At 47.7% G+C, this 19,850-nt stretch overlaps 1 protein-coding gene and 2 long non-coding RNA genes across 29 annotated transcripts; 1 reads left to right on the forward strand and 2 right to left on the reverse strand.

The window, feature by feature from the left end:
- Positions 1 to 651: 651 nt before the first annotated feature.
- On the reverse strand, positions 652 to 12,431 carry LOC100517149 (zinc finger protein 75A). Of its 27 annotated transcripts, none has more exon segments than NM_001445087.1 (9): positions 652 to 2,269; positions 2,738 to 2,848; positions 4,643 to 4,769; positions 5,035 to 5,126; positions 6,729 to 6,855; positions 7,138 to 7,229; positions 8,244 to 8,439; positions 9,612 to 10,130; positions 12,203 to 12,431. In NM_001445087.1, coding segments are annotated over 8 exon segments (1,839 nt in total). In that variant the 5' UTR covers positions 10,023 to 10,130; positions 12,203 to 12,431; the 3' UTR covers positions 652 to 1,586.
- A 24-nt stretch (positions 12,432 to 12,455) lies between these two features.
- On the forward strand, positions 12,456 to 19,100 carry LOC146404587 (uncharacterized). The gene is made up of 3 exons (XR_014840953.1): positions 12,456 to 12,871; positions 13,074 to 13,140; positions 15,678 to 19,100. It is a non-coding gene; the product is annotated as an uncharacterized LOC146404587 (long non-coding RNA).
- Positions 15,228 to 18,170, reverse strand: LOC110260094 (uncharacterized). Its single transcript, XR_014840954.1, has 3 exons — positions 18,031 to 18,170; positions 16,853 to 16,971; positions 15,228 to 15,573 (listed from the first exon to the last, which is right to left on the reverse strand). It is a non-coding gene; the product is annotated as an uncharacterized LOC110260094 (long non-coding RNA).
- Positions 19,101 to 19,850: the final 750 nt, after the last annotated feature.

Genomic DNA, 19,850 nt, shown 5'->3' on the forward strand with positions numbered 1-19,850 from the left:
AGCGGAGACTTAAGAGTGGTTCAGGAACCAACCCAGAAACACGGATGCTTTACAAGCTAGAAAGAGATACAACACAACGTCATCCGGCCTGGCTGTGCAGAGATCACACACAGGTCAGGCCTGCCTGACAAGCTAAGTGACAGCCACAGCCCTGCTGGCAACGGGGTCTTCACAAGCCTCCGTTATCTCTTCAAGCCCTAATGTCCCTATCTGTAAAGGGAAGACAGCATTTGACCCCATTCCCGATTATACCTGAAGCTCTCACAGGGACACATCTGAGTCACTGTCGCAGAGAAGAGGGTGTTACAAGACAACCCACAGCCTCCAAAGGCTTTCGGCAGTCTATCGAATGGGTCAGCCAGGGCTACTGGTACATGCTAAGCTGGAGAACACATGGACAGGACGACCTTGCCTGCTTCATGGTGTAGAGTGTATGTCAACCAGGGTGGATGTGGCTTCGCCCGTCCTTGTCTGCTACTCAGCATCACTTCCCCAACCTCTCCTTTTGGGAACCTGGATTCCCAGGGTGCCACCCCCAGGGACCCACAGGATCCTGGTGCAGCAAACACTACAGGTCTCAGAACTCTGCCCATGGTCGTAATAACAAACAAAAGCCAAGTTAAAATGCAAACAGACAAAAACCTGAGAAGCTGATTTTGAATTCCCATTAATTTCCACTGAGGTCTCAGAAAAGTGCTCACTTTTATGGCTGTTTCATCCTATTGACACTGATACATAAGCTGTCTAGTTTCTCTCACTGCAGAAAATTCTTCTTTACATGGCTAACGATTCTAACCTGTGTCCATAAGAATCTCCTTCTTAGAGGTGTTCTTTTTCCACCCACCACCAGACGCAAAAAAGAGTGAATGTTTCAACTGGTAGACTCCCTGTAGAAGTAAATATGATTTCGTCACAGTAGAAAGTGTTAGCATTCAAGAGCTGAATTTGTTAAAAAGGTGAAGAACTCAAATCAAGTCCAAATTTGTGAACCGCATCCAATGATGAAAGTAAGAAAATCCAACTTGGTTCTTTGAAAATTTTTCACTAGAATTCATTTCTGTGTCGAGAGATTACTGAAATTATTTAACTTGGAAGACAATACTATGCAATTACGCATGTACATTATTGCTTTTTGTTTGTGAAGACCATGATACAAATGTTTCTATCATACATGTTTGAGCGAGGCTGGGGAGACCAATGCAAACCAACAATCTTTAACCTCTGTGACCAGAGAAGACCAATTCATGGCCACATGTACCTCTGGAAGCTGAATTTGTGACTCGGTCAAATATAATTCCTAAACAGCCTTTTTGTTTACTCAGAATGTTCTTAGAACACTTCTCTTGCTACAGAATTCGCTGAAAGTTTTCAGTAAAATCACCAAGTAGTGCAACTACTAACGCATCTCTTGCAGTGTCAACCTGGATCCCTTCTGTGAAACTTGTTTGTATCACCAAAGTTTCCTGATGAAAAACTACAATGTTGAAAAATTCTTCACACTTTATAATTTTGTATTTTTCGTAACTTTAGGGTCAAGCTCCACTTGGTGAATTTCTTCAGACTGAGGATCCTGAAAAAGCTCTCCTTTACTGGTGGAGTTTCTGGTGTCTAAGAAGGCTTGAGCGCCTGCTGAAATTTCTCCTGCACGTGCTACAGCTATAAGGCTGCTCACCCGTGTGGGTTCTCCGGTGTTTAATAAGATGCGAATTTTGACTGAATTTCTTCCCACATTCGTGACATGTAAAGGGCTTCTCTCCAGTGTGAGTTCTCTGGTGTGTGTGAAGATTGGTATTTTGACTGAAGCATTTCCCACACCATGAGCACTTATATGGTTTTATTCCTTGGTGTGTTGTTAGGTGCTTATTAAGATCTGAACTCCATCTAAACCTCTTATCACACTGCTGACATTTATACGGTTTTTCTTCGGTGTGAATTCTTTGGTGTTTAATAAGGTCAGAGCTAACTCTGAAGCTTTTCCCACATTCCTGGCATTTAAAAGCCTTCTCCCCTGCACGTTCCTTTTTGTGACGATCCATAAGTTTCAGCAGCTCTTGTTTCCAGGTTGAAAGTTTCTTTTTCTTCTTCACTGGAAAATCTCGGTTCCATTTCCCCACCCTGTGCATATCACCATGATTTTCTTTGGTCACTGTTTTCTGGGGAACTTTCAACTTGGCCTTTCTGGATGCTATCGCTACTGATGCTTGTATTTCTAAGTCAGAAAGACATACAGGCTGATGATTTTCAGTGTCCTTTTTGAGCTTTAGCCCTGCTGGAATAAACATAAGACACAGCTAACTATACAGCAGAGCAAGAAAGCCATGATGATGACGAAAAAACTGGTAGAACACAAATTTATAAGAAAACAGATAAGGAGTTCCCGTTGTGGCACAGTGGTTAACGAATCTGCCTAGGAACCATGAGGTTGCAGGTTCGATCCCTGCCCTTGCTCAGTGGGTTAAGGATCTGGCGTTGCCGTGAGCTGTGGTGTAGGTCGCAGACACAGCTCGGATCCTGCATTGCTGTGGCTCTGGCGTAGGCTGGCAGCTACAGCTCCGATTCGACCCCTAGCCTGGGAACCTCCATATGCCACAGGAGCGGCCCAAAGAAATGGCAAAAAGCCAAAAAAAAAAAAAAAAAAAAAAAAAAAAAAGAAAACAGATAAACAGAATGATAACTTTAAGCCCTTGGAAAGGTTCCTATCACGATGCATTTCCCTTCTTCCCCTTGGTGTACTTACCAGCAGGTAGCTCTTCAGAACTGTCCTTGAACTCCAGGGATCTTTGAACCCATGGCTCTTCACCTTGCTCTAGACAGGCGATCACATTAGGTTTGGGGAACACAAACAATGCTGTGAAATAAAAAACTGAGGTCAAGGACTGGTAATTTAACAATGATCCACTAATTCCGACTATTTCAGGAAGAGCAAAGGACACTTTAGCAGGCTGGAATGCAAAACGCTTAAATGGATAGACTCTTATCTGGTATCAGGCTTATACTACTATGTTTTTGTGGGGACATGCAAAGAAGAGACTGAGAAATACACCTAAGCTGGACAAATGAAAAGGATAGAGTATGGGAATCCAGTGCAACTTCCCCATCGCCTGCTACCAAGAATCCCCTCTATGCTACTAAGTGCAACCAAATCCCAGAGGCAGCAGAAAGTACACGCTGCTCCTTCTAGGTCTCTAGGAGGACTCGTACTGGCCAAGACCAGATCTAGGGGGGCCAATGTGAAGGTCAGTGGGTTGGGCCTCACATGCGCAAGTGAATCCTGTTGTATTACAGCAATTTTGAGTTTGGCTTTCAGTTGAGCTCTCAGGCACCAGACACTGGACTAGGAGGGATTTCTACCACTCCCATAGCTCACTGGTTCACATTCAGCTGGAAGACACAGACCAGAATTGCTTTGTGGACTTTCTCTAAGTCATATTGCCAAGGATGGAAATAGTCACCACTCGGTCATTCAATAAATCTGCACTGAGAGGCTACTGGGTGCATGGCTCTCTCGATGTGCTAGGGATACAGTGGTGAACAAGCCAAGTCCCCTGATCTAGGGGGGCCAATGTGAAGGTCAGTGTGTTGGGAGTTTATCTTCTGGTGCAGAGTGAGAGAACCAAAGGTCAGTGGGTTGGGAGCTTATCTTCTGGTGCAGAGTGAGAGAACCAAACATCAATCAACAACAAACAAAATGTCAGGAAGTGATCGATGGTTTGAAGACAACTAAAGCAGGGCCAGAGAGCATTTAAGATTCTGCTTGTGTGAGGCTATTTTAGATAAGGCTGTGTGAAAAGCCTCTTTGAGAAGTGATATTTGAGCGGGACTCTAATGTGAGGACTTGGCCATGTGGCAGAAATGTGTGAGGCATGGGGAGGGGGAAAGAAGACATGTGTGCATCGAGTTTATGAAACAGCAAGATGACCAGTGTGAATAAAGGGGACAGAGCAAGGGCACGAGTGGCAGGAGACACCTGCAGGGAGATGAGGAGGGGCCAGATCTGAGGGTCCTGGGAGCCTTGGGAAGGAATTTGGATTTTTACCTTGAACGTGATGAGAAGTCATCACAAGGTTTTAAAACAGGAAAATGTGATCTGATCAGACCTTTAAAAGACTCTGGCTGCCTTACAGAAAAAAACGCTGTGGGAGGGCAAGAGTCGTGGCAGCAAGTGCCACTTAGACGGTACTAAGGTGAACCTCGACAGAAATAACACTGGCTGAGAACAGGATGCTCTAAGGCCAAGATGCTGAGACATGTTCCGATTCAGGCTACTCTACTCAGTGAAGGTGGAGCCAGGAGTGATGTGTTAAACATAGTGAGGCTTTATGGCAAGATCAAGGCAAAGACTGACTCTCTGTTTCTTGCTCTGGGCAACAGTGTGAATTGAGATGCCTTTTACAGAGATGAGAAAGACGTTAAGGGCAAATCGGGGGGAAGGAAGAGATCACGAATTCTATATAGGCTGAAGAATGTGCACATGGAAAAAGCTCCCTGGTGACCTGGATACACTTTTTCCTTGCCCACACCATCTGGCTGAGAACCAATCAGCTACTAGAACAGAGCCTGTCTCAATGGGGTGTGTTCCCAGCATGTCAACAACATGACACATCACTCGACTCCCATGCAAAGGGAAGGGGAGGGTCTTTACCTACAGAGATGACAGTCTCATAGTTTTCGTGCATTACATCATTGTAGAGGGCCTTCTGAGTGGGATCCAGTAGCTCCCATTCCTCCTGGGAAAAATACATGGCCACTTCTTCAAATGTCAACAAGCTCTAAAGAAGAGAATGGGCTTCAGCTCAATACTTGCCACTTCAAAAGCAGCCCAACCTTCTGAGCCATGAACTGCATGGTAAGCCAGTCACTAAAGAACTAATAGCACATGAGGTTTTAAAAGTGAGAAGGCAGAAAGGAAGTAAGCAATGGTTCAGCAACTAGATGCCCAAAGTCCGGACCTATGCCTCTGAGCGCCTGCTGGAACGTGTGGGTCATGGGGCAGCAGGGAAAGGCAGCCCCAAAGAGCTGCAAAGCACAGCTCACCTGGGCCTCGGGCAAGACGAGCTCAGGTGCCACTGTCCAGTCTCTGCTGTTTGTCTGTTCAGGAAAGGCTAGGATCTGGTGAGCAGGCACTGCTGTGGGTGTAAGAGCCAAAGGAAATATCGCTCCCTTCTGTCTGTGAACATACTAGGCTCATTTCCAAAACAGAGAAGATCCTGACTGCTTCAGTAGAGATGGAACACCTTTACAAGTTTTACACGGTACCTAGAAATGGCTTTATCATTTTAAACAAGAATCAACCATCTACCAGCTTGTGAGGTTCCTTTGTTGATTCTCTTCGGTTTGTTTGTTTTTTGCTTTTTACGGCCATAGGTGCAGCCTATGTAAATTCCCAGGCTTGGGGCTAAATCAAAGCTGCCGGCCCATACCACCGCCACAGTAATGTGGGATCCGAGCTGCATCTGCAGCCTACACCACAGCTCACAGCAACAGTGGATCCTTAACCCACTGAACGAGGCTAGGTATCAAACCTGCATCCTCATGGATACTAGTCGGGTTCGTCACCTCTGAGCCACAATGGGAACTATGACTCTCTTCAGTTTTAATGAATAAAGTCAATAAAAGGAAATATTTTTCTTTTCCTTTCATGATGTGAATTCTTCTGAATAGGAAAAAAAAACTAGAGGTGTTAAAAAATGCAGTACTCAGAGTGCAGCATGCCAGGCAGAGGAAATGCAAAGTCTGAAATGAGTTTGGTGAGTTCAGAAAATAGCAAGAGGATAAGTGTGGCTAAAGAGAACTGTGACAGGCAGAGGTGGCAGGAGATGGAGGCAGGGAGGTGAGGAGGGGCCAGAACTTGGAAGGTACTGGGTGCCTCAGTAAGGAGCCTGGATTTCTTTTAAATGTGTGAAAAGACACAGAAAGGTTTTGATGCAAAGAAATGTCCTGCTATCATCAACTTTTTAAGAAAGTGGCTCTTGTATATGAAACGCACTATAGAAGGGCAGGAGTGGTGACAGGGGGTGTCAGGCAGAAAGTACTGAGGTGGACCTTGTTAGAGATGCCACTGACGTACCACAATGCTGGCCCAGGAAGCTGAGACTCGGTTAGACTTGGGCTACATAGTGAGAGTGGAGCCAAGAGGACCAGGGACGCATTAGTACTAGTGGGGTATGACGAGAAGGGTGTAGAGGGTGACCACAAGCACTCTGCCTAAAAAACTGCATGACTGGTGGATTCCACTGCGGAGATGCGACAGAGAAGGGAAGAGTAATGTGGAGGCCAAGAGGGAAGGAAGGACTGCGATTCAGGATAAGGAATGAGCATGTGCACTTGGAAAAGCTCCCTGGTGACCTGGATACACCTGCCTTTTTTTCTCTTAGGGCTGAACCTGTGGCATATGGCGGAGCTACAGTTGCAGGCCTGTGCCACAGCCACAGCAACACGGGCTCGAAACAGAGTCTGCAACCCATACCACTGTTCACAGCAATGCCCGATCCTTAACCCACTGAGCGAGGCCAGGGATCAAATCCACATCTTCATGGATACTAGTCAGGTTCGTTACCACTGAGCCACAAAGGGAACTTCCATGGATGAACTTTTTCCTGCCCACACCTTTGGGCTGAGAACCAATCAGTTACTAGAACAGAGTCTGTCTCGCAGGGGTGTGTTCTCAGCATGTCAACAACATGACACATCACTCGACTCCCATGCAAAGGGAAGGGGAGGGTCTTTACCTACAGAGATGACAGTCTCATAGTTTTCGTGCATTACATCATTGTAGAGGGCCTTCTGAGTGGGATCCAGTAGCTCCCATTCCTCCTGGGAAAAATATATGGCTACTTCTTCAAATGTCAACAAGCTCTAAAGAAGAGAATGGGCTTCAGCTCAATATTTGCCTCTACAGAGATAGCCCACCCCTCTGACTCATGAGCTGAATGGTAGGCTAGGTACTGAACAACTAAAAGCAGTTTCTTTTTCTTTTTGTTTAAAGTGAGAGGGCAGAAAGGAAGGAGGCAGGAGATCAGCAAACAAGTGCCCCAAGTCCTGGGGAACATCTCGACCTCCACCTTTAAGGACCTGCTGGACGTGTAGGTCGGGGCAGCAGGGAAAGGCAGCCCCAAAGAGCTGCAGAGCACAGCTCACCTGGGCCTCGGGCAAGAAGAGCTCAGGTGCCACTGTCCAGTCTCTGCTGTTTGTCTGTTCAGGAAAGGCTAGGATCTGGTGAGCAGGCACTGCTGTAGGTGAAAAAAGCCACAGAAAGTTTCTCTCACTTGTTTCTGAACACCCTAGGCTCATTTCTAAACTGCCGAGGAAAAACCCTTTTTATCTTCCTCTCCGGACACAAATTGTTCACAGATAGGCAAAGCATAAACATACTTGAAAATGGAGTTCCCGCTGTGGCCAATAGGATTGGTGGTATCTTGGGAACACTGGGACATAGGTTCGATCCCCAGCTTGGGACAGTGGGTTAAGGATCTGGTGTTGTCAAAGCTGTGGTTTGTCTCGACTGCAGTGAAGGTCTGATTGCTGGCCTGGAACTCCATGTGCCTTGGGCTGGCCAAAAAAAAGAAAAGAACAACAAAAATTTGACAATTAACTGCTCATGGACTTCAGGGTACAGTAAGAAATGTAGTTGGGTTTTTTTTTTTAATCATTTTTTATTATTTTCCTGTACATAACTGTTTGCACATTCTGCCACTCACAAGCCATTTCTGATCTCAATTCTTTCTGTATTTTATGAGGATGAGGTGGGCTCGACCCTCTATTTTTCTGAAAAACTGAGCTCCTGGTGTCACTACCAGGTACTGTGGTTTGGAGATTTCTGTGCCTTAGGCCAACCCGCAGCTTCCCCCACACCTGGACTCGTCTACTGCCACCTGGGAGGCAACCTAATAGCTAAGGGGGCTGCGTTTGGTTCCATATTAGCAGATCCATAAGGTAGGCCAAAAAATGCTCACAACAGGAATTCCCACCGTGGCACAGTGGGTTAAGAATCCAACAACAGTGGCTCAGGTTGCTGCAGAGGTGCGGGTTCAATTCCCAGCCCAGAACAGTGGGTTAAAGGATCTGGTATAGCCGCAGCTATGGCTCAGGTTGCAGGTGCAGCTCAGATTCAATCCCTGGCCTGGGAACATCCATATGCCACTGCTGTGGCCATAAAAAGGCAAACAAAAACTGCTCATGACATCCTGCTTTAACAAATTCCTGCCGCAGACCCAGGAGAAGGAAAAGGACAGGACGCTGCTTACCACTCTCACACACGGGCTCCGTCTCTGTGGGCCTGCTCCCGCTCAGCGGTTCCTGTAGGCCCTGCTGTACACCCCCAAATTCTTCCTCCGGGGACATTCCCACTGGCTGGGACTCTGCTGGCTTCGGCCTGAAGCCCGAGGCCTCTGCTGTTTCTCCCAAGAGCATGGCCGCCTCTGCCAGCTCATGGACTGCAACCTAGAAATAAGTCCCGCTCTCATCAGCCCCGGAACGTACCCTGGGCGTGGGGACGGGGGCGAGAGGGAGGAAAAAGCACACAGTCCAGACCGTGGGAAGCGGAAGACACTCAAGGGAGTAACAAAAAGACACAGAGATCCCGGGCCGCCCGTTTCCCACAAAGACCTACCCGCAGCGTCCAGCAAACTGGGCTAAGAGGAACCAAGCTGGGCCCACGCCAGCCCTCCCTGGCAGCACCCCCACCCCCTGCACACAGCCCACCTCAGACCACAGGCTGCCTTCACACACTTTCTCTCTCAACTCGGATCCTGGTCTTGTTTCCTGTTTCCTCAAAGGATGACACACATGCATTTACGCCTTGTCCTGTCAACCAGCTTCTCCACGTGGCCAGGGAAGGGGCTCCCACAAAGTGGGGAGGAAGCGGAGGACAAGGGGGGATCAAACCTCCCCCACATGATGCTGACACAAAACCCGTCCCCCGCCCCGCACGGGCATTCGCATTCGCCGCAGGCCTGAGGCCAGTGGGCGTGCTGCCATCTGCCCAAGGGCACGCCCTGCAACCTTCAGAGCAGAGCCCGGGATCCACCATGGACGCAGGGCACGGGGGACGCCATCCCTCGGGGCCTTTCTCCTCTCAGCTGCTCTGCTGGGCTCCAGATCTTCCCATTTACGAGTCTGTCTGCATTCCGCTTTCTCACTTCCTCACCGCTTTCTCACTTCCTCACCGGCTCGGTCTGGCCCTGGCCCTGGTGGTCGGTTTCTCCTTCTCTTTACCGTCCTCACTCTCCTTTGGTCTCTAAGGGGCCCTCCTTTCTCGGCTCTGCCCCCTTCTCGCCCCTCCTTGGTGCCTTCTGTCTGTTTCTGAGAACCCGAGGCCCACCTCCTCCTTGACCAAGTCAGGCCAGGGGCGTTACCCTCCACACACCCTCGCTGCCAAGAGAACAAAAGGCCACTCCTCCCCGAAGGCCTGGGGAGTCTCTGCCAGGATCTCTGAAACCTGGGGACTGACGGTGGCTGCGGGGCTGTGCTTTCAGCTCCTGCTGTAGCTGCTTTACCTGAAGGAACAACACAAAGGCCACCTAGCTCATCTTCTTTCTCAATTAACGGCCCCAGGCCCCACATACCCTCCTTCACCCCATCTCATGGTACACATCAGGAACCTTTCTTCTCACCCCATTCTGCCTTTGACTAGAGTCCCCCTGCAAGCGTTCCACCAGGACCACAGCCTCCTCGATGCTCTGTAGATGGTGCTTCTTTATCTGGGTCTGGGTGTCCCTGGGCAGAATGGTCAGAAACTGCTCTAGCACCAGCAGCTCCAAGATCTGCTCTTTTGAATGAATCTCTGGCCTCAGCCATTGGCGGCATAATTCCTGAAGCTGGACAACAGCCTCACGGGGTCCAGCTGCCTCATGATAGAGGAAACTCCGGAAGTGCTGGTGAGACTTCTCAGGACTGAGACTGGCTGGCTGTGGGGCATAGTTCTTATGCTGACTGGCGCTCGCTGTCACAGGTTCCTTGCTCTCCCACAGAGGCCTGGTTTGAGGGCTCAAGTGCTCCGCCACCTTCAGGTCTACAGTCATCATGCTTTTCTAGGAATGACTGTGCTCCTGAGTTGGATGCCGCAACAGCAGCACTACTGACAACGGAGAGCCAGTCGAGTCTGGAACAAAATCAGTTAAAGGGTCTTCTTCCTAAGTTATTAAGGGGAGAAAAAAGCACAGGTCAATAGGAAAGTCACATGAACTTTACTACTTGCTACTTATCTGAGAGAAAATTGAACTTTACAAATCAACTGCCAGGCCCTTGTTGCTCACCTTTTCTTTCCATTATTCAACTGAATACAGCACAGCTAACTGAAGACAAATGACAATAAGTGACTTTGCTTAAAAAAAAAAAAAAATCAGAAGTGGTGGGTGGGTGAGAAAATTAAAAACTACTGGCTTCAAGGAGCTTGGGGAAGTAGCCAAAGATTTAATTAATCCAATTCGTGTTTGATCCTCTCCAACTCGAGGAAAGATCAGGAGAATAATCTGAGTTTCTCATAAATTTCAACATGTTGCCCTAGCCTTTTGTGTTTAATATGAGGGTACAGCATCTACGACTCCTCAACCTCTTGAAAAGATGGAAGCCTTCACTTCCTGGAACATTTGAGGCATTCCTTTCCATTGCATGAATACCGGCAGGAGAGGTGAAACACTGCGAGCAGAGTAGAAGGAAAGTAATTGGGACAAATGGAAACTTACTCTTCTCAAAAGACATCTTCCAATTTTTTTTGTCTTTTTTTGCCATATGCTCCCGCAGCATATGGAGGGTCCCAGGCTAGGAGACTAGTCAGAGCTATAGCCGCCGGCCTGCGCCAGAGCCACAGCAACTCAGGATCCGAGCCGCGTCTGTGACCAACACCACAGCTGACGGCAACGCCAGTGATCCTTAACTCACTGGGCGGGGCCAGAGATCAAACCCGCGACCTCATGGTTCCTAGTCAGATTCGTTAACCACTGTGCCACGAGGGGAACTCCAACACCTCCCAATTAGGTAACTAGTTGCTTAATGCTCCTCTTGGCCTTTCCTTACAAAACACATCAAGAGCACGGAGCAGAAGGAGTTCCCTTTGTGGCTCAGAAGAAACAAACCTGACTAGTATACATCAAGATGCAGGTTCAACACCTGGCCTCGCTGAGTGCGTTAAGGATCGCATTGCAGTGAGCTGTGCTGTAGGTCACAGAGGAGGCTCAGATCCAGCCTTGCTATGACAAAGGCCGGCAGCTGCACCTCCTATTCCACCCCTAGCCTGGGAACTTCCATAAGTCAAAAGCAAAAAGCACTGGGCATAAAATTTATTTGTTTTATTTTTTCCAGGTTTTGTGATTTTTTTTTTTTGGGCCACACGCACACGTGCAGAAGTTCCCAGGCCAGGGATCCACCCCAGTGCCACAGCAGCCAACTAAGTAGCTGCAGTGACAATGCCAGATTCTTCGTATTCTTTTTTGGTGGTGATGGGGGGGGGCAGCGCCCACTGCCTGTGGAGGTTCCCCGGCCAGAGGTGGAACCCAGTTGGGACCTGCGCCACAAAACACCTTCCAGAATAGGACAGATTCTCAACCTGCTAGGCCACCAGGGAACTCCTAATACCTGTATTTTAAATTTCTCTTTAACTGACCGAGGAAAAACTACAGCTGACCTTTGTTCACAAAGTGTTCATCCAAACGTCATGGGGCAACAAGAAGAGAGCATATGAGTTGGTCGTGATTACCTTCCTTCAAAGGTCCCTGAGACCTCTAAGCAAGGCGGAGAAGCCTCGTGAGCCGCACTTTCTCCGAGCTGTTCCGGCACAAACCGCACCGAAATTCTGTGCAGGATGCACGGTATTCACAAATGGGCGGCTCCTCGCTGCCCACCCGGCTCGGGAGGCGCGGGGACAATTCCCACGCTCCCGCACCAGCAGAAGCCCATCTCTCCGAGGCTGGACTGCCCAGTCCTCCCGCGGCACCGTCAGGCAGCAGAACAAACGCCGGCAGAGGCGGCAACGTGGTCCCTACCGCCCGGGCCGGGACCGCCACGGCGCGCCCGGGAGCACGGCGGCCGCGGGCGTGTCTGTGCGGGGTCCCACCGCGCGCGGCCCTGGGCGCCAAACGCGCCAAGGGAGGAAAGAGCCGCCTCCGGAGCCTGACGGCGGACTCGCCCGACACGGCCCGGCCGCCCGCAAGCGCCCCCGGCGTCTGTCGGGGCCCCGGCGCCGAAGGGGAAGCCGCTTCTCGGTTACCTCGGACGGCCTGGCTTCGCGGAGGCCGTTCTCTCTTCGGGCTCCGTCGCAAAACGCTGCCCTTCCGGCCACTGTCGTAAGGACAGTTCTCCGCCCGGCGCCCCTCAGAGGCCGCCCAGCTTAGTCCGAGGGCTCGGGGGCGCGGGTCCGGGAACCACTCCGGCTCACCCGGCCCCTCCAACCAACCTGAGGTGCTTCCCGCGTCGCGGTCTAAGACCCGCGCTTCGACCGGAAGCAGAAGCAGCGCACTTCCGGGGAGGGGCCGCCGCAGCCCGGCCGGGTCGGGCAGCGCCGCGGTTCGGGGCCCCGCGGGACCGTCAGTCTCCGGCCCGGGCTCAGCCCAGGCGGCGTGGACCAGTTATTGCCACCGAGTCTGCAGACCCGCCCAGCCTGGAGGGCGCTGCGCGCGGCTCTGCGCGTGTGTGGCGCCGTCTCGCCCCCAGCTCTGTCAGGCTCTTGCATCCCGGTCGTCCTAGTGTCGCATCCGGGCTGCGGGCGGAGCCTGGTAACCGGGACCTCGGCCTTGAGAGTCGCCATCCCCTTCTTTGCGCAGGGCCCTGTCCTTTCCGGGGCTCAACCGGCCGTGCCGGAGCGGTCGACCCGGGGCTCGTCGCAGCCTCCTGGATTAAGAGGCCGTTTTGTCCGGGCCAGCGTCGGCGGCCCCTGAGGGTTTGTAGCCGTGGCTGGGACATGCATGCTCACAACGATTTTTTTTTTTTTTTAAATTGAGGTTTTAACCTGTGAAATAAGTCCCATTTACAGTTCTCCTTCACAGAGAAATCGAGAGCTCAGAGTCATATAATTCACCACTGGTAGGTCTTCCAGTGGAATTTAGGTCCTATTTATCCTATCTTCTGCTTTTCCACCGCAGCATGCTTCCTAGAAGATGGGATCTTTCTTTTCATCCTGTTCCTGCAACGTCTGGCAGAGTCGCCTGGGTAAGACAGGCATTCCTGAAATATTTACTAAATCAGAGTTAGAAGAATCTGAGTGTTTCAGGTTGTTTGTGTTCTTCCAGCTGTCACTCTTTTCATAGTGTCAGCCTGTACTAGTCAAGGAATTACTCATTAAATCTATGTGTAGCCATTGTTACAGGGTTCACAGGACAAAAGGCATCTGGCAACAGGATAGAGCCAATTTCAGTGAGGCAAGGTAGAAAAGGGTGAGCCCGAAGCTGAATGCTGTGGGAATTCCAAGGGAATGAACATTAGGGAAAATTATAAAGAACCTTGAGGGTTTTGCCTACAGCAGTGGGTGGGGGCACATCCAGTTGCGCAAAGGGAAAGGGAAGAGCACAGCCTTGAGAGCTGCAGAGATGTGGGTGTGCGAAAATTCATAGTACTTTTTTACTAAATGTAACTGAGCTACATTTAGAGAGTTACAAGATAAGATCATCTGGTCATATTATGGAGTGCTTTGAATGGGGATGAAGAGATTGCATGTAATAAAGTAAATGAAATAAGGAGCATCGTTTGAAGGTTTGGGGGGGAGCTTCTTTCCAAAGCAGTTTATCTGGAGCTAAGTTTAAGGCGGGAAAAAAATAGGAGACCACTACCAGGTTATTATTCTATTTTAGCTTTTGGATAGACTCATGTTATACTCCTCTGAGGCAGAGATCTTGATCCTTTTTGAATGAAAGAAAAGGATTAAACAGAGGCGATAATAAGGCGTTCCCCCTGTGACTCGGCAGTTGAGAAACCCACATAGTAACCATGAGGACGAGGGTTCAATTCCTGGCCTCTCTCAGTGGGTTAAGGACCTGGCATTGCCATGAGCTGTGGTGTAGGTCACAGACGTGGCTTGGATCCCACATTACCATGGCTGTGGTGTAAGCCGGCAGCTGCAGCTCCAATTCAGACCCTCGTCTGGGAACTTCCATATGCTGCAGGTATGGCCAAAAAAACAACACAAAACAAAACCAAAAAAACACAGAGTCGATAATAATAAGCATCTGCCTGTGTCCCTTGAATATGTTTCAAAGTAGGTTCATTTCCTTAGCATCTCACTGTGGGGACTTAGTTTCTTCAAAAGTAACTATTGTTTCCAGTCTCTCAGGACCAGGGGACAGTCATGTTCTTAGCATTGAGATCTTCTTCTGGCCTAAGTCGGAGCATATGGTTGGAACTTGTTAAATCGAATAAATGAAGTTCTACCAGTTGTGTCCCAGGTGTCACTGGCAGGCCTGATTTATAATGTAGCCAGGGAGCTGCTTGGAAAAAAGGGGAGAAAAAAGTGGGAAAAGAGACTCCTTGAAACCAAGAAGAGGAGGCAAGGCACAAAATAGTGAACTGTGAGTGAGAGCCACTGATGAGTGGTGTTGTTCAAAGTTTGCTGCCAGGGAGTGCCCATCGTGGCTCAGGGGTAAGGAACCTGACTAGGATCCATCAGAACACAGGTTCGATCCCTGGCCTTGCTCAATGGGTTAAGGATCCGGCGTTGCCCTGAGCTGTGGGGTAGGTCACAGATTCGGCTCTGACCTGGGGTTGCTCTGGCTGTGGTGTAGGCCAGCAGCTGTAGCTCTGATTTGACCCCTAGCCTGGAAACTTCCATTGCCCTGGGTTCGGCCTTAAAAAAGTCAAAAAAAAAAAAAAAAAAAAAAAAGCTGCCAGAGTTGCTTACCTTTACTGTGGAGTCCACAAAAGCCCCTGGGGACTGGGGACTGGGACTGAATCCAAACCGCAGCTGCAGCAACGCTAGATCCTTTAACCCCCTGTGCTGTGCCAGGGATTAAAAGCCTTCCCTCTGCAGCAACCCAAACCACTGCAGTTGGATTCTCAACCCACTGCACCACAGCTGGAACTCCTGGAGTCTTTCATTTTGATTGCACTTTCCCCTGCTGGGGCAGTTTGAGAGATGGTGATTGTATAGCTGGGAAGCAGTGAAAGCAAACACGTGCAAAAGGAGACCGGAGGTGGGGCGGGGGGATGGGCTGAGGGTTTGGAATGGAACTGCTATAAAACTGGGTTGTGATGATCCCTGTACAACTATAAATGGAATAAAATTCATTGAGTTAAAAAAAAAAAAAGCAAGCAAAAACACGCAGTTTATTCTGAGAAACCACGCAACTGAGTGGGCGGAATGATTTTGCTGGGTGATTGTCTCAATATAATGGTGCTGCTGTTGCCTAACAAACTTCCTTTCCTCTTCCTTTTCCATTTACAATAGTAATTGCCTTGGTCAGGGCTGCCTCTTTTAGGAGGCTGCTTGATCTTACTCAGGCTGTCATTGGCTCCACACCCTAGTAACCATCATACTCCTTCAGGATCCTCTTAGTACTGTATAAACCAGCGCACATGCCTCGCAACAAATGTCAGAGGAAAGCTGATGGTCTGGACTCTTCTGGGTTTCTGGAGGGGAGGCTTTTGAGAATTCTGAAAGGAATGAAAGTCAGTCAGGCTCTGCCCTAAAAGAGGAAAAATAACTGAAATAACAATCATTTTTCTCATTTCTTTGACATACTTTTCTTTCTTCCTAGCACCTGGAATGGATAAAAGTGGCAGTTTTTGTTACTTCCCATGAGGGTGTGTATCTGGAGTGAGAACCATGAAATTCATCTAGAGTAGAACATTTTTAAAGACACAGAATGGCACCGGGCAGCACCACGAAGTCTACGAGAAGCATCTGAAGGTGCAGAGCTACAGAAGAGTGTGCGAACAGAAGGATTTCTGGGAAACACACGATCGGAAACACCAGCAGAGAAACCCTTTCAGCTTCTTCAAGCAGTGGGAAAATTGTCTTCATCAAATTAAGTACAGTCTATACCGAAGAGAAATCATATAAAGTCTCGAATATAAAAAGTACGTTACTGGAGTTCCAGTTGTGGCTCAGCGGCTTAGGAACCCGACCTAGTGTCTGTGAGGATGCAGGTTCCATCCCTGGCCTGGCTCAGTGGGTTAAGGATCCAGTGGTGCCACAAGTTGCAGTGTAGGCTGAAGATGCAGCTTGGATCTGGCGTGGTCATGGCTGTAGCATAGGCCGGAGGCTGCGGCTCTGATGAGATCCTTGGCCTGAAAACTTCCATATGCTGCAAATTTGCCCCCCACCCAAGAAAAAAGTACATTATTTAACAGTAAATGTAAATTTAGGAAAACAATCGCAAAGACAGATCTTTTTAATAATTTTTTAACTACTGTAACACTTTCATAAAATTTCTGGACTCATTTCTAAGAAGTGCCATGATTCTGAAACAGTAATGTCCTGAATATGAAAAAGTTTCAGTGAAAAACAACCTTTGAGAAAACGCCAGGAAGAAGATCTGAGAGTGAAAAGTGCCAGTAAGAAAGACATTATTTACTTATTTACAGGTTTACCTCGGTCAACATAAGAAACCCAATACGGCTTTGCCTTTGAGAATGCTGTATTAAATGCAGTAAAAGCTGGATTTCATTCGTACGGACCCCAGAACCAGCTACCTTTCTTCTTCACCTAGAGAGACGACACACCCTGAGTTCCGGCTCTCCCGACCGAGACCACTCTGTGCAGAGCAATCTGAGCACCATTTTCTTTTCTGGCAATGAGGTAAAGACAGGTGGTTTTGCAAGAGGAAAAACCACACCGCATCTCTGTTACACAGTCCTATTCTGGCCTGGCCTTCGAGGCTTTCACACTCCCTTCCGAAGCACCAGTTGTTGTTATTGAGATTTATCTTACCTGAGTCTGTTCTTCTTGTGAACACATCTCACTTTTGTGTCTGTCTTCCTTTTGTGTCTTTCCTGTATTTATGGAGAGTGTGCAAGCGTGTCTGTTATTCCTGACTGGTGCTACTGTATCTGCCAAGGGAGAGAAGACCTGTTCAGAAGGGGGTTCTGAAGACTGACCATCCACATCTTGCAGGAGAAACTGCTGGACAGGACTTTGGCAGTGGCTACTTTCTGAGTTCCTAAGACATTTACCGCCGGACTAGCACTTCTGTCATGAGCCCTTATCCCTTTCAGCCCATCCCTCTAAAATGCCTGTGCCTTTTGGGGCTCTGTGCTAGTTTCAGGCGCAGGAGTTTGCTTTGCTTTTAACTTTTTTTTCCAATTCTGTAAGGCTTTTCCCTTTTTATCCGTGTTGATTGTTTGAGACCAAATTCAGTATGAACAAGAGAGGGAAATATACAACTTTGAACTTGGAGGAGAAAATGAAGGTTCTAAGTAGGATTGAAGCTGGGCGATCTCTTAAAAGTGTCATGGATGAATTTGGAATCAGTAAATCAACATTTTATGACATTAAAAAGAATAAGAAGTTGATTTTGGACTTCGTGCTGAAGCAGGACATGCCATTAGTAGGGGCTGAGAAGAGAAAGAGGACCACCGGAGCCAAATACGGCGACGTGGATGATGCCGTCTACATGTGGTACCAACAGAAACGCTCGGCTGGTGTCCCTGTCAGAGGCGTGGAACTTCAGGCTGCTGCAGAGAGATTCGCGCAGTGTTTTGGGAGAACAGACTTCAAAGCCAGCACTGGTTGGCTTTTTAGATTTCGAAACAGGCATGCAATTGGGAACGGAAAAGCATGTGGGGAACAAGTCCTAAATTCAGCTTCAGAAAATGTTGAGCCATTTCGACAAAATCTGTCCATGCTTATCAAAGAGGAGAAACTGTGCCTTGCTCAGCTGTACAGTGGGGATGAGACTGACCTCTTTTGGAAGTCAATGCCAGAAAATACTCAGGCAAGCAGAAAAGATATCTGCCTGCCAGGGAGAAAAATAAACAAAGAACGGTTGTCTGCGCTTTTATGTGCAAATGCAGATGGAACTCATAAGTTAAAGTCAGTTATTATTGGAAAATCAAAGCTGCCTAAAAGTGTAAAAGAGGACACATGTTCATTACCTGTGATATACAAACCTAGTAAAGATGTTTGGTTCACCAGAGAATTGTTTTCAGAATGGTTTTTTCAAAACTTTGTTCCTGAGGTCAAGCACTTTCAACTTAATGTTCTAAGATTCCATGAGGAGGACGTCAGGGCGCTGTTACTTCTGGACAGTTCCCCAGTTCACCCTTCCGCTGAATCACTAACCACTGAGGATGGTCGAATAAAATGCATGTTCTTTCCCAATAACACTTCAACCTTGATTCAACCAATGAATCAGGGTGTGATCTTGAGCTGCAAACGACTCTACAGGTGGAAGCAACTTGAGGAGAGTCTTGTAATTTTTGAAGAGAGTGATGATGAGCAAGAGAAGGGAGAAAAGGGAGTTTCTAAGATTAAAATCTACAACATCAAGAGTGCAGTTTTCAACTGGGGTAAGAGTTGGGATGAAGTAAAACAAATAACCATAGCAAGTGCATGGGAAAATCTTCTTTATAAAAAGGAACCGGAATATGAGCTTCAAGGATTAGAAGATGGAGATTATAGAGAGATTCTTGAGAAATGTGAGGAGTTGGAACCCAAGCTGCATGAGAACAGGGTGTGGTTAACTGGGGATGAAGAAGAAGAGGGTAGTGCCCTCAAAACAAAAGGAGGAAGTACAAAGGAAGTTGTTCAGAAAGGCTGCGCTGAGGAGCAGACTGCGGAACTTAAGTTATCTGCTGTGAGAAAGAGTGTGGACGACCTTCTGGACTTTGTTGATGCCACACCTGAGTTTCAAAGGTTCCATTTTACACTGAAAGAGATGCAACAAGAAATAATCAAGAAACAGTTCCAGAGTAGAATCCATTCTAGAATTAGTTGCTTTTTGAAACCTAGACCTCATAATATTAAGGATTCCTTCAATATGCCTTCAACTTCTGGTTCTAGCACCTAGCTTTTGTGTTTAAAGGTCTCTGAAGTTATGTGATGATATATGAATTAGACCTGTTGTGAACTGTCATTGTTTTTATCAGCTGACCTCACTTTGCATATCAATGCCAATTTATATTGTTTATAAAATATACAACTTGAAAGTAATAAATTTATGGTTTTTTAAATGTATAAATATATTCGTTATTCCATATTTTTTCTATTATAGACAAGGATTCGAATAATGAGGAACTATTGTCCCAGATTATGTAAGGTAGAATGGATATGGGAAAAGTATTAAAGTCTAAATGAATTCAAAGCATATAACAAAGAAGCCTGACTAATTATTAAGAAAATAAAGACAGGGAGTTCCTGTCGTGGCTTAACAGTTAATGAACCCAATTAGCATCCATGAAGACGTGGGTTTGATCCCTGGGCTCCCTCAATGGGTTAAGGATCTGGTGTTTCTGGGAGCTGTGGTTTAGGTGGCATAGACGGCTTGGATCTCGCGTTGCTGTGGCTGTGGCATAGGCCAGTGGCTACAGCTCTGATTGGACCCCTAGCCTGGGAACATCCATATACCACGGGTGCAGCCCAAAAAAGAAAAGGACAAATTTGGTTTTCAATGGTTACCATCTGATTTGTTTGTTTTCCTCCTTGATATGTAAATAACATATACTGTTTATAGCAGATTTATAAAAAAAGATTAAAAGCACCCCAAATCTATCAACCAATGATAATCTCTCTCAGTATATTTCATGTATTTTTTAAATAGGTAAATTGTAAATTCAATTTTATATCTTATTGTCTTAACATTTTTGTTACTCATAAGTAAGCATTTGTTGAGACACCTGTCAAGCTTAGAGTAGGATGGACTGTGGAAGCAGTTGAGGGGTTGTCAGATAAGCACTCTGAACAGCCCCCTAGTTCACTGCTTTAAACGTCT

The sequence above is a fragment of the Sus scrofa genome, chromosome 3 (assembly GCF_054392235.1).
Source record: "Sus scrofa isolate SSC_HxYL_T2T_F1_AM1 chromosome 3, Sscrofa_HxYL_maternal_Yorkshire_Landrace_v2.0, whole genome shotgun sequence".
NCBI classification, from domain to species: Eukaryota; Metazoa; Chordata; class Mammalia; order Artiodactyla; family Suidae; genus Sus; species Sus scrofa.